A 14392-nucleotide genomic window follows, 5' to 3' on the forward strand; every position below is an offset into this window, starting at 1 on the left:
ACCATCGAAATTACTTTTTATCAAATGAGGGTTCGATGTCTTCTTTCATATTGACATTAACTATACAACAAGAGAAATAGATTGAATCGGTGCTTTCAAATTTTGAGAACAAGTAACACAAAACGGAGCCACTTTGATTCCTTTTTCACATTAATTGATACAAGTGAAGATGATATTCTTTACTCCAAATGAACATTCTGATTCTTTAAGGAACTTTTATTTTTCAAACAGTGTTCCGTACATTTTCCATAGTGTTCAAACTAGACGAGCTACTGCAAAGTCTAGATCGTTGATAATTGGTCAATATTATCAACATCGACTTAATGCGACCAGATAGCTCTCTTGTAAGTTAAAATTTCACCAGTAATGTCTAATGTTTTAGTATCCAGCATAGAATCACTATCTCACTATAAGGTCCCCTACATCAGATATAAGATATTTTAATACATGATCTGAATTCCTTAATATTCATTTTTCCCAAAATGCCGATAGGAAGACTATTCCATTTAGAAACACTGCCATGCAGAATTTCTCAAACACAGAGCTTTAAATAAAAACAATCATAAACTAATGAACCACCAAAGATGGTTACTAATCCATTGAAGCACATAACATCGAACTTTTGCCAAATTGCAATATTAAAATGAATTAAAAGTTAAAGGAAAGAAAATAAAAGAAAAGAAACATGGGGGGAGTTTATAATTTATATACAGTAGACCATAATAATTACCCAAACATGGTTTTGAAAATGGCCTTTTGTGGGTTACAGTACTGCATCATCTCGTTTCTTCACACTTGAGAAGCCTTCTTTGGGCGGTAGCGTTTGGCACAGACAGTATAAACCAACAAGTTCAAGAAGCTAAGTCCAGCCAAAAGCCAGAAGAAGAAATCCAAATGGCCCTCGTTTAAGTTATCTGGTATCCACCCAGACTGCCCATTTCTTGTTGTCAAGTAAGTTACAATGGTTAGAATGAATGAACTGAGGTAATTCCCCAAAGCAGTGGTCAATAGAGATAATGCACTACACAAACTCCTCATGGCATCTGGAGATTGATCATAGAAAAACTCAAGCTGTCCAATGAACGTGAATACTTCTGCTGCACCCAGCAAGAAATATTGTGGTATTTGCCAAAGTATGCTTAGTGGTACAGCCTCTGGTTTATGCACCAAATCAAGCTCTCTTGCGAGTTCTAGTCGTTTGATCTCTACCACAGCTGCAGCTGACATGCATAATACTGATATGAATAGGCCGATACCCATTCGCTGTATTTCGGTGAATCCCCTCTCCTTTCCTGTAAATTTTTTTGCAATTGGGACTATGAATCTATCATACACAGGCACCCAGAAAATAACACTTACTACATCAAAGGTCGAGAGAGAGGCTGGAGGAATGCGGAAAGAACCAATAGTCTTGTCCAGCATTGTTCCTTGTTCCACGAATAATGTCGACATTTGGGCGTATACAGCAGCAAAGACAATTCCAGTAGCCCATATTGGGAACATTCGGATAAGAATCTTAAATTCCTCAACCTGAGTTACTGTGCATAGCCTCCAGGGATTGGAGTAGTCCCCACTTTTCAACTCAGCATCAGAGATGACAGCCGCTTTATCAAGGCATCTGCATCATAAATAAAGTTTGGGTTAAATTTCTTTGGGGAATAATAACCCATTTTCATGCAAACTTATTGAAAGTCAAACTGACTTTCCAAGAGCTTAAAAACAAACATTTAGCACTTGAAACCTCTTTTTTAAGAACTGGGAACAACCAGGACATAATTGTGGGATATTCTCGATCTCGTTATTCAATCATAATCAAGTTTTAACATCATTCGTCAAGTAAAATTATCATATAAGTACAAGGTTTACAACAGACAATAATGCAGTTTCTTGGGAAGAAAAGTCTGCACAGAGAGTAATAACTAGTATTATTTTGGAGGTCAAGGTGCAACAACAGTAAGGTTGTTAATTATCTACCAGATACTCACGTGATCAGAACAGGTTCACAAAATGCATATAATCTATCATGACTCTGTCAAATTTATATATATACCCAACACATTAACGTTTGCATCATGCTTGTAATAGCTACACACGAGATTGACTCATGCAGCAGACCTATCAGAAAACTAATGTTGATTACTGCAATCACAAATATCATTTGAGAAACCCCACTAACACGATCTCAAAGTTGCTTGGTAACTGGAAAGGGGAGGAGACTTAAACATGCACATAAAAGTTGAAAGAATACAGAACTTTACTTCAGCGGTTAATCCATCATTGGCAAATCAAATTTCATGGAAATTAGACTTCCCCAGAATAATAACAAGTCTGCCTAATAAAGGGATAAGACTAAATATTTTGGCATGCAGCTATGAGATTATATATCAGCTAGTGAAGTAAGTTACCTCAATTCATCACTGTGCTCTAGCTTGCGACTTCCTTCAATTGCAGAACTTTTGTCTTGCACCTCATACAGAAGATTACTGTCACCAGGAACCCTTAGATTTCGTTTATGAAAGGATGCAACCAAAACCTGGCACATCCTTGTAATTGGGCTTCCACCCGGTTTCTGAAATCTGTAGAGCTTTGTGCCAGAAAAGAAACTTACAATAGCAAGGCCCATAAATACTGCAGGGATGCCAAACCCTAGACCCCACCCAGCATTGTCTTGTATCCAAACAAGGAAACTACTTGATATAAGAGCACCAATATTGATTGAAAAGTAAAACCAGTTGAAAAATGAGCCCTTTTTAACCCTCTCAGCAGGATCGGTATCATCAAACTGGTCTGCTCCAAATGATGACACACATGGTTTAATTCCACCTGTTCCAAGGGCAATCAAATAGAGTCCAAGGAAAAATACCATATACTGAGCAGCAGAAGCAGGGGGGCACATGAACCCAACACATTCAGCAGGCTTTAAAGCAGGAACAGATGCAGAGAGAGTTAATGTACACATTCCCTGTAAAGAAAAACCTACATCTTCAGTTGCACTCTGAAAAGATAATATTGAGACTAGCATGCAGGTAAAATAAATGCTAAGCAACAAAATATAGTACATTTGATCCACAAACGACATCCCTAAAGTACTTTTCACAAGTCATTACTTGATATATTGTTTATTGCAGTTTGTAAGGCAACTATCTTGTGTTGCCAATATTCTTACATTTTAAACTTAACAACGCAGGATTTGGCAAGACAAAGAAAAAAAAGATCATAATTCCGAAGATCTTTTCTAGGAAAAGTATGGGAAGGAAGTGTTAAACAGTCCTTCAAAAGTGCCTAAAGTTCCATAGGCCTATAGGAGTCTATCAACAAAGAAAATTATGACACTATTCACAATAATCAGCAAAAGAAAATTATTAAATCACCAATTGAACCAAAAGCTTAAGCTCGTGGGTGAAGGCAAATTTAATTATATATCATCTAACACTCCCCCTCACTTGTGGGCTTATATGTGAAAGACTCAACAAATGAAAATGAATATTAAATAGAGAGGAGATAACGTTCCAGGGGCTTGAATACAGAACCACCAGCTTTGGTACCATATTAAATTATCAATTGACCTAAAAGCTTAAGCTTGCAAGTGAATAAAAGTTTAATTATAAAACAAATAAAAAGTAATGCTAGGGAAGGGGGGATGGCGTATCAACTTCAGATGGAACATACAATGAAGTAAATTGTTGAAAAAGCAGCAATTGTCCAATATCTTCCCCAGTAAGCATCTGCCAATATAGCTCCAATGAGGGGTGTAAGATAGCAAGTTCCTTGCCAAGTAGTGACGTTTCTAGCAGCTGATACATTTCCTTGATGAAGTTTATTTGTAAGATAAGTAACAAGGTTAGTTGAAATCCCATAGTAGGCCAATCGCTCACAGCCTTCATTCCCTGTACAAATACGGGGCAGGAAATGTCAAGTAAATAATTACAAAAAAAAAGTCAGTTTAAAATTTAAGCTTCTCAAAGATTGAAATACAATAAAAGAAGGGGGAAAATGTTTAGAAAAATGCATTACATTTGCATCACCAAAGGGGAAGAGCACAAAAATCTTTTAGAGGAAAAATGATGCTAGATTTCATGGATCATAACAGTTGAAGTTTCAATTGTTAAGTGCAAGTTGAGTTACTAATTTATGCTAGTTATACCAACAAACAAAAAAAGTACCTAGAATGAATGGGCATGCTTTCCAGTTTCCTGTATTTTGCTTGAGAACAGGATTCCCATGGAAGTCAACTGAGCCATCGCCTGTAAACAATGCATTGCTTTCATTCTACAGAAGGAAATCAAAATATAAGCATTTGTAGGTGTTAACCCCAGTGTAGCAAAACGATAACATGAGCACCCTTAGGCGTTATATCTATATAATCTTCTTTTTAAAAAAAATAAGTAAAATAATTTATGAAGAGCCAACTTAGAAATGAATGAATATAAAGGGGATAAAAGAACTTACCCCAAATAAAAGAGGTCAAACTAAAATGATACCTATAGGTTAATTATAAAAAGACTTAACCACTGAAGTCAAAAGAGAGACATGGAACCCAATAACAGTCCACAGATCCTTCTGGGTTCTCTCCTGGCCTCCTAAACACTTTATTGTCCTCAACCAAATACCTCTTTACGTGTTAAGTAAAAAATGTATATAAAAATACCCTTAGAATATGTATGTAATTATAACGTCCACATATTATATGTCAATCACGAGGTGCACTAGAAACTGGTTAACATACTAATTCCTTCAGTCCTGGAATAAGCAATCCAAAAACAGTTGATGCTTCGTCACAACTGCCAACATAGAGGAATGAAGTGCAGCATGTTGTTGAGTTGCAGATTCCTTATCCCAAAAACCAAAATCTCAACACTACTATCTACCCAATGAGCAATCCAAAAACAGTTGATGCCAGGTGCCAACATAGAGGAATAAAGTGGCGTACGTTGTTGAGTTGCACATTCCTTATACCAAGATTCAAAATTTGAACACCAATATCTATTTTTCCCAATCTGTTTTCCATTTAACTTAACAGTGGCCAACCACAACTGGAGAAAATCCTCTTGCTTAACCAACAACATCATGTTTTAACACGAAATGCCCAGCCTACTTCAAACTTCGAAGGTAGTCACAAGATAAAACTCAAATGATTTTTGGTTAGAGTTACAACCAAAACAAGAAATGGGTGTGCGCATACAGTTCACCTTTTATGTGTTCCTAATGTCTTCCTACTAATTTGAACTTCTTTTTCATTGAGAAAGAAAAACTGAAAGAATACAAGAGCATCTAAAGAACCAAGCCCACAAAAAAGGAACCCTCACATGCATTTATATGGTCTCACAAATGAGTAACCACCCAAATTATCAATTGCAAAATGAATCGCAAGGAAAAGTGATGCCTTCCATAATCATGCTAAATTAAAGAAGCCTCGAGCAGGAGGGAACAAAATGGTGATCAACCTTCACACACCCAATTCAAAATAAATAACACTCACTATTAACAGCACTTGCCAGTATGTAACGAAGTTTACGGCTTCAACAATACTCATCACTGAGAAAGAGATCAATACAAAACTGTGAACATTAATTTCATACCCAATGAGCAAATCAGAATTAATTATTGAACAGTTTGTTAGTAAGGGTCATTCAAGTGCTTAAATTATTTAATAAAGCAAACAATTAATTCGGTAAAAAGGATATCCATGTTCTTCGGATTATATCCTTAAAATTTTTGTAAAGAATGAATTGAATATGAAATCAGGGATGAAACATTTAAATGGGTTGAAGATTCAAATGATTAGCAGCCCTTGACCATTGGACTACCGGAAGAAAATCATATTCCGAAAAATCCGAGGATTCCAAGGGAGAGAGAATAAACCTGTAGAAGACCCTCCTCCAAGATTGCTCGGTCGTCTTCCTGAGAACCCATTGAGCTATTTCTCCGATGAAAAGAACAATAAAAAGAAAGATAATTGGAAGACGCAAAGTGATTTCTTTAAATATCAGCACATGGGTCATATCATTTTAGAAACGGTAAATTATGGATCACGTATGTCCAAAAAATGAAAGTGACTCTCTTTTTTTTTTTTTTTAAGCAATGTTCTAAAATTTAGATGCCTCTGTCCTTAAAAATTTGCTATTTTTCTCTCTCTTTTTTAAATTTTTTTCTTTTCTTCTATACTATCTTTTAGATTTAAATTCTATTTGGTTATACTTATATTTCCGTTATGTATATTTTAAATTCCAAACAAATCAGGTCGAGTTAGACCAATTAAGCCTAAATTAATTTGGCATAGCTCTCTATTGTTATTATAGAAAAAAAAAATACTATTTTTAGAATTTGATAGATTTTAATATTTTGGTATTTATGAAAATTTTAAAAAATCATTTCTAATCGAATCGAGTCAATTCAATATTTCTTGTAATAAGATCTTTCTTATTTTTCGATCCAATATTGGGTCAACGGATGATCACCCTCTTTTCTTCAATTTTCCTTCCCAATCTTTTATCTTTCATTGAATAGAAGTAGAAAATAAAGGTAAGAGAAAAGAGAGATGAAAAAACCAAAAGAAACTTGGATGTTGAAACTCCATTGAACCGATTTTGAACCAATTGGAAGAGGGGCAGATCCCGAATTTGTGGTTTAAAAAAAGTGTCAACAATTGAAAGAGCAGATGCACTCTAACTTAAAACCTATGCCCACCTAATCATTTCATTAAAAAAAAAAAAATGTCACTCATAGTTAGTGGAACCAAATTAATTTTCCTTTGTACATCAACCAACTTAATTATGCATCTTTTATCTTTATCAATTTCTTTTCAACAAAAATATACACCAAGTTTAATATATCACCAAATTTGATGAATGATAAATTAAAACAAGTGTCACACATGTCGTTCGTTATCTAATCATAGGTTCATCTTATTCAACCATGATTGAGTTAGACAAGATTAATAAATTCGAAAAACCAACTCAATTCAATCCTTTGTGGATATTTTGAGCCAAAGAAGATATTGGACCAAAATCCAATTTCTTCGTCAAAAAGCAATTGTGCAATCCATAGAAATCCAATCAACAGAGGTACTCTTCATTCAAGGACAATAGTGAGAACCAAAGATGGAAGCTTTCAAACTATAAATACTAAACATGAAGCTCTAAAGATCCAAAGGCTAAAGCAATTTGGAAAACAACCATCTAAGCATAAAAGATGAAGAGATTTCTATATAATTATCCTAAAATATGAATCCTTAATATTTAAATATTAAATCTCCAAAAGATCTAAATACTAAGGCTTTTAGAAGATCATAAGATAGACCGAAATTCTTGAAGTTAGAAACTCCAAAGGGTTACCTAACTCAATCAATAAAGTAAGAGGGTAGAGGTTAATAAAGTAAGAGGTTAGAGGTTGATCCAAGTCAATTAAATTGATTAATAAAGTTTGATCCAAACGATCAAACGAGTCAATATAACCGATTCAAGTTGTTCAACAAAAAAGTCAATCCAAACTAAGCAACAACATTAACAAGTGAGATCGATCTTATTATCAAATCAAGAACTCAAGATCCAAAAGGATCAACAAGTACATAGATCAACCATCTAAAAACACCCACAAACTTAAAAAGACTAAAGTTTAATTTTTAAGATAAAGAATCTCAAATGATGATTTATTAGAGAATTGCACAATAGTTAAATTAATACAAACTTAAATTCAAACAAATTTTCCAAAAGTTTGGTAGAACAATAAAAAAGGAAAAACTAGCATACTTAATTTATGATATAAAAAAATAATAATACATACTCAATCCATGTAATTTACTCTATTAAAAAAATACGAAAAAATGAAATTATTTTCTAATTAAAAATGAGATGTCATCTTAAAATAAAAATAGAATTAAATAATCGATTTCTTTTACTATAAAATAATGATTTAAAAATAAAATACAGGTTAGAAATCATTCAATGTTTTATTAGGGTGGTAGACATCCATATCCGCTCTTGAAAACCTAAACTCAAAATGTTAACACATATATATTACTTTATATAGTTATATATATACATGCAATTCAATTCAAAGAGAATCTAAAACTATCTTTTTATTTGTTTAATTAAGAAAATTAAATTATTTTATTCTTTTTTTTTCATGTCTATGTTTTTAATTTTATTGTTTCTTTTTAAGAAAAAAAAAAAAGAAAAAGAAAAGTGTTAAGGTGATATTATTACCTTTATGGGCAATTGGGAGAATAAATCGTAATTAAATTGAGTGTGTCCGCAATCCAAAACGATATGGCTCACATTTCCAGAGTGTGTTCTTGAAAGAAGAGCAATCTACCTCTTGTTCAATAATACCACTACACAACTATATATATATATATATATATATATATATATATATATATATATATATATATATATATAACATTTTAATCACAAAAACATTGGTAAAATGTGAATAATATTTATGTTGAATCTTGATAAAATATTATAAAAGGAAAAAAAAAAAAGCAAAATTGTAGTGAATAATATTTTTAAAATATGATATAGCAATTGTTTCAAAATTTTGTAGAGATTACAAAATTCTTCTCTTTTAAAATACTTTCAATCTTAAATTTGTAATTATTCTCTAACTACTTTTTAATAACCTATTTTTCTTGTTTTTTAATGTTCTAACCATCCCTTATTTCTTATTTTACTTTTTAAAGTCTTAATCATCCTTTCTTGTAAGAAAAAGAAAAAACAATTTGTTCTTTCTGTTTTAGTTTTGATTCTAATCAATAGTACATTAGTTGCAATATGAAATATAATGGTTTTGATCGGAGTAATGTAATTTGAGTTTTCTCTACTTTCTTTGATGTGTATTTTGGTTTTTTTCAGTTTTAATTTGTATTTGTTTTCTATATCAGTGTTGTCATATACTTATATTATATATATTAGTGGGTTGATATACTTACGTGATTTTCATTTTTTTAGATTTTATGCAGTTCATTATAGTTAAGTATATGAATGATATAACTCTAACGCATTATTATCAAATATATTCACAATATATCGTTAAAGCATATTAGCATATCAATAAAGTAAATCATCAAATATACGAATCAAGTTTACAAGTGTAAATCAATAGTGTATCAAGTGTATAAATAGAACTTCAAGCATATCAAGTGTATTTAATCAATCAAGTGTATGAGTGAAGAATACTAAGTGTATATGCACTACATCAGATGTATCAAACATATCAAATTTGTTGAGTGTACCAATTAAGCATAACAATTTCATTAGCAATGCATCAAGTGTATCAAACTTATCGGTGAAGTCTTTTAAGTGTATTAAGACCTAAAGGATATCAAATGTATCAAGAAGAATCAAGTCTAGTAAGAAATATTTGATGTATCAAGGTGTTTGAGGTATATTAAATAGTATCAAGTGTATCAAAGAGTATCATGGTGCATCAAGTGTATCAAAATCCAAAAGTTATCAAGAAATGTCAAATGTATATCAAGTGTATCAAAGAGTATATCAAGGGATATTGGGTATATCAAGTGTATCAAATGTATATCAGTAACAAGGTCGTTTGTGACATTTTAAATCTTGTATATGTGGAATGAGTTTTTTTTTTTTTTTTTTGCCATTTTTGCAAATAATCAATATGTATGATATGAACTTAATTATTATAATTTGTTTTGCCTTTTTTGTGAGTGCCCCTAAAAAAATAATGGATTCAGTTAAAGTTATCTACAAAAGTGATGAGTTTCAAACACTTTGATTACATATCAAATAATATTGATGCTTTTTAAATTTTTTCTTTTCAAAATTCACAAATTTATTGAAATATAAAGGCTAAATTTTTTAAAAAATGCCCCACAACTTTGATGTTTGTGTAAAAAATACTTCTAAATTTTCAAAAGTTTAAAAAATGGTATAAACTTTTGAAAAGTGTTCAAAAATACCTTTACCATTGATTTTGGATGGAAACCGTTAAAAAATTTGTTTTAAAAATATCCATAATCTATTGAAAAGTTTCAAAAATATCATTGAGCTTAAAAAATTCAAGAAAATCTAAAATTTACACCAATTTTTTCAGAAAGTAAAATCAAAATAAAAAATTTAAGTTAAAACCATAATTTTAAATTTATTTTACTATTAACACACAATGATAGATTACGAATACGACCAACCACAATAGTTGTTGCTGAAATTAACATACAATTAATTGTCAAATAAAAGTATATATATGTTGATGGAATTTTGATTGTCAGCTGAAAATGAAAGTAAAGAAGTTGATGAGTGGATGTTGGGTTGAAATCGATTTGCCCATTAAATGAACTACATAAAAGAAACTACTTTTCTTTAGCTTTTTCATCGAAGATCATACATGTTTTAATTTTTTTAATAAGAGGAAAGTGTATGTTAGGAGATGACGAAAAACAAAGTGACAATTATTTTCAATGTGATTGGTAAGTTCATGAAATACATCATTTGAGTAATATGAATGATACTATGATCATCATACTAAAATATAGTAGGAGAATGTTGAGGAACATCCGTATAAGCAAGAAGCCAATAAAGGAATAGAAACTTAAAAGTAGAATCAACAAATGTAATATTCAAATCCTGTATTGAAACGTAAAATAGTAGGTTGATTCTTATTTCCCAATAAACAAGGTGATCGCCTAAGTAGAAATAGTAGCATATGACGAAACATCAATAAGTAGGATCACTAATCTAGTCAAAATCAAAGTAACCAAAGAACACCAATGAAAATTGAGAAACAAAAAAAAAGTTGAAGTCCATGACCAATGAGTGTTCTATTGATTCCAAGAGAGAGGTTTTTAACGTAAAAAAAATTATTAGAAAAATTTCAGAGTGGTTAAGATGATTTTCAAACATCAATAATGAGGTCTCCAAGTCGAGAATGATAATAGTAAAAATACTAAAATTTTTGAACAACAACGAATATTGAGAAATATTCCAAGTCACAAGTGTTAGAGGGAGAGAGTAATCTTTAATTATCTATCCTTCTACATTCTAAGTGGAACTTTTTTTAAAAAAAAGAAATTATCTATCTTCCATTTGTACCAATTTCTTGACATTTACTTTGACATTAGAGTTCATTTCTTGTCCGGTTGTAAGTAAGGTATATCCTCCCCTCTTCAAAATCTGACATCATTTTCCAATGGAACAAATGTGACCATTAATTTTAAATTTTCAAATCAACTCATTAAACAAATCTACCATCAATAAACTTCAGTCTAATTTTACGAATTCAAAATAGAAAAAAGATAAAAGAAATTTATCTTCTTCTTCTAAGACAGTACAAAAATGCTTGAAACTCTTGATTCAAAACCATGGAAGAAATGCGAAAATTAAAGTGTCCTCGTCTTATTAGGCAACTACATTAACTGAACCACCACCCACATTGGCAGCAAGCTTGACTTTCGACCTACCACTTGTTATATTCCCCCAATAACTCCCTATTTCCCTCTTTGTAGTTACCTCTGCCGTCTTCTTCTCACTCGTTTCCTTTTTACCATCTTCTAACCTCACCATTCTCTCACTCTTCTTTGGTGGAATAGGAATACTACTATCTAACTCTCCCATTACTTTTACGATATCCAACACAAGCCTGTCCCCCAACGTGCCAGAGAAATCTTCTCTAATCACCACACGAAGAACCAACACGTCCTTTGCCCCCTCTGGCATCGGATACGCTGGCACTATCCACCCGAACCGCCGCAGCATCTCTGACACCTTAAACTCCTCGTGGCAGCTTCGGTCTTTGAGAGAAAATGCCACCACTGGCACTCCCATCTTCTTTGACACTATCCTGAACCTCCCTGTTTTCTCAAGCCCTTCCTTCAACACCATTGCATTGTCTTGTCGTGACAGTTCTGCATCACGTTTCGGTATCCCTCGTAACCCAACCGGATTGGTTGATAATATTGAGCAATTATTTGGCTTGATCCTGTTATTTTTTCCATCATTCAAATGTCAGCCTGATTTCATCTCAAAAATTCTCATTAAGTTTTGATTAATACCAATTAGGAATTGATTTTTTACCTTCGGAGAAGTTGAGAGTGAAAGTGGGTTGATCCGCCCCAAGGTAATTGATGTGGAAAATGAGTTCTTCAGGAAAATCTTCTTTCGTTCTCCAAATAACCCAACCAATTCCGGCATAGATATGTCCACTCACATTGATGCTCTTCACCAAAGGAAGCCTGAAGTCCCATTCAAGCTCTGGATACAAAAATGGGGCTATGAATCCACCACTGGCAGCATCCACATGAATAGGCGTATCCCATCCACTTACTTTATTCTTCTCCACCAACAAATCATTCAACAGTTTCACGTCTTCAAATTCCCCATTGTAAGTTGACCCCAAAATGGCAGCAACACAAATAGTATTCTCATCCACCACCTCAACGGCTTGAACAGGGTCCATCACGTAATACCCTTCTCTCACTTTAACTTCCTTCAACTCAACCTCAAAGTATCTCGCAAATTTCTCCAAACAAACTTGCACATTGGCACCCATCACAATATTTGGTTTATCATAAGGCTTCCCTTCCGCCTTCCTTTTGTTCTGCCACTTCCTCTTGAACGCAAGCCCTGCTAGCATGATGGCCTCCGACGATACAGCGGCGTCGGAGTCTCCTAAGGGTGCATTAAAGAGATTAGCAATCATGTTGACGCAACGCTTTTGAAGCTCGGTAGTGACGGGGTATTCATCCATGTCGACGTAGTTTTTGTTGATAGAGTCCATGATGAGCATATCACATTCGGGTTCCATCCAAGTAGTGACGAAGCTGGCTAGATTGAGCCTTGGGTTGCGGTCGAGCATAAGCTCGTCGTTGATGATTTGGAAGGCGACATCTTTTGGCATGGAGTTGTTGGGGATGGTGAACCTTGGAGCAGAGTTCCGAACGTAGGGAGAGGCGAATGTGGAGTGTATAGAAACATCAGATTCAGAGAGAGATTTGGAGAGGGCCATTATTTTTGGGTTTGGGTAGAATGGTGGAGAAAGGATGAAAAGGGAGGATTGTATTTTATAGTAGAAAAGTGAAAAATGGGAAGAAATGGAAAATTATGCATCTGAAGGAGAAAGAAATGTACAAAGATGGGAAGGCAGGGAAGGCAGGGAAGGGAGGGATCAGGAAGAAGAGAAGATGGTTGGCCCATGAATTTGAAAATTAGAAATTTGGAGCATATTCTTTTGCTTCTTATTTCAAATACTCTATCTCCCTCAATAGGTGATATGAACTCATAATTTATTAATGATCACAAGGGAGCGTGTTGTTTCTTTTTCAATGAATCAATGATCACATTATAAAGTTTGTTTAGTTATTGCTATGTTAAAAAAAAATTCTCATACACACTTTTCAACCATGTCCATATACTATCATTTTCTTCTATTGTACTACGTAAGTTGAATTATGGTATATTATGTTGCTACTCTTGAACTCAATAACATGTCTTTGTTATAGTGCACATCAAACTAATGACAAATATAAACCGTAGATTAGAAATCCTCTCATTTACAATTCTTTTGTTTCCTCACTTGAAGATGACTACGTACAAAAAAACACACATGAATTGGATAGCATACATCATGTAATCGAATAGAAACTCAGGAAATGCTACTGTCTAGAAAAATATAGAAAGAATAAGGAGCATACCTTTGCCTTTTAAGATTTGAATTCGATTAATCTTTCGGAAGTTGGAATTAGTTATTTATGGGTTTGAGTAGAGGGGTGGGCGTGGGGTTGTGAGCCCCATCTATTTAGCTAATTTAAGAGGTGGGTAGTGGGGTTAATCGAGAAGATTACATACGTTTATGTGTATTGAAATTGGGGCTTATCCATTTTCATTATTTATGTGTTTAAAATTTGGGTTGTGAATATGTGTTTTGAGTATTATATGTTTGAAATTGTTTCTAGAGGAAATGAAGTGACAATGATTACGTGCATCTATATTGAACCTATATTTTTTAAGTGATCTCAATTCTAATGACACTAGGGAAAAAAAAAAAAAGAATAATACCAATTGACCCAAAAATTCAAAACCCATGAATGAAGACAAATTTAATTTATTATAATATCTAACGAATTTAAAATACGAAAAAAAAAAAGCTCAATCACAACAATACGTAGGGCTTGAAAACAATACCTTCTTAAACTATCCTCACTGATACTTTCTAACATCACTAATTCAACCCAAAAACTTAAGTTGATGAGTGAGAGCAAATTAAGGCAAATTTAATTTAATATAATATTTGACACTCTTTCTTATTTGTGGATTTGAAATATGAAGAAATGCCTAATCATAACAATGCAAGAGCTTGAACCCATGGCTTTCTAGAACCAACATGCTCTTATACATCTTAAATTACTAATTCAACCCAAAAACTTAAGTTG

The 14392-nt window shown here is 33.0% G+C and overlaps 1 protein-coding gene and 1 pseudogene across 2 annotated transcripts; both read right to left on the reverse strand.

The window, feature by feature from the left end:
- Window positions 1-545: 545 nt before the first annotated feature.
- Window positions 546-6032, reverse strand: LOC103504109 (protein NRT1/ PTR FAMILY 8.3). 2 transcript variants are annotated; one of them, XM_008468556.3, is made up of 6 exons: window positions 5863-5940; window positions 5480-5535; window positions 4164-4269; window positions 3670-3887; window positions 2406-2962; window positions 546-1618 (listed from the first exon to the last, which is right to left on the reverse strand). In XM_008468556.3, exons 2-6 carry the CDS (start codon window positions 5531-5533, stop codon window positions 790-792), a joined length of 1764 nt encoding a protein of 587 aa, XP_008466778.1. In that variant the 5' UTR covers window positions 5534-5535; window positions 5863-5940; the 3' UTR covers window positions 546-789. The 2 variants fall into 2 exon arrangements, with proteins under 2 accessions (XP_008466778.1, XP_008466783.1); XM_008468561.3 differs by lacking the exon at window positions 5480-5535 and having other exon boundaries at window positions 5863-6032.
- Window positions 6033-11293: 5261 nt separating this feature from the next.
- On the reverse strand, window positions 11294-13611 carry LOC103504118 (glutamate decarboxylase 4-like; annotated as a pseudogene).
- Window positions 13612-14392: the final 781 nt, after the last annotated feature.

This window comes from Cucumis melo, chromosome 9 (assembly GCF_025177605.1).
Source record: "Cucumis melo cultivar AY chromosome 9, USDA_Cmelo_AY_1.0, whole genome shotgun sequence".
Taxonomy (NCBI): Eukaryota; Viridiplantae; Streptophyta; class Magnoliopsida; order Cucurbitales; family Cucurbitaceae; genus Cucumis; species Cucumis melo.

Coding starts and splice junctions, on each gene's coding strand:
- LOC103504109 (XM_008468556.3), bottom strand. CDS start 5,533: ATGAGTATTGTTGAAGCCGTAAACTTCGTTACATACTGGCAAGTGCTG. Junction 4,270..5,479: donor ACTGGCAAGTGCTGTTAATA/GTGAGTGTTATT, acceptor TTCCTTCTGTAG/AATGAAAGCAATGCATTGTT. Junction 1,619..2,405: donor GAGCACAGTGATGAATTGAG/GTAACTTACTTC, acceptor TTTATGATGCAG/ATGCCTTGATAAAGCGGCTG.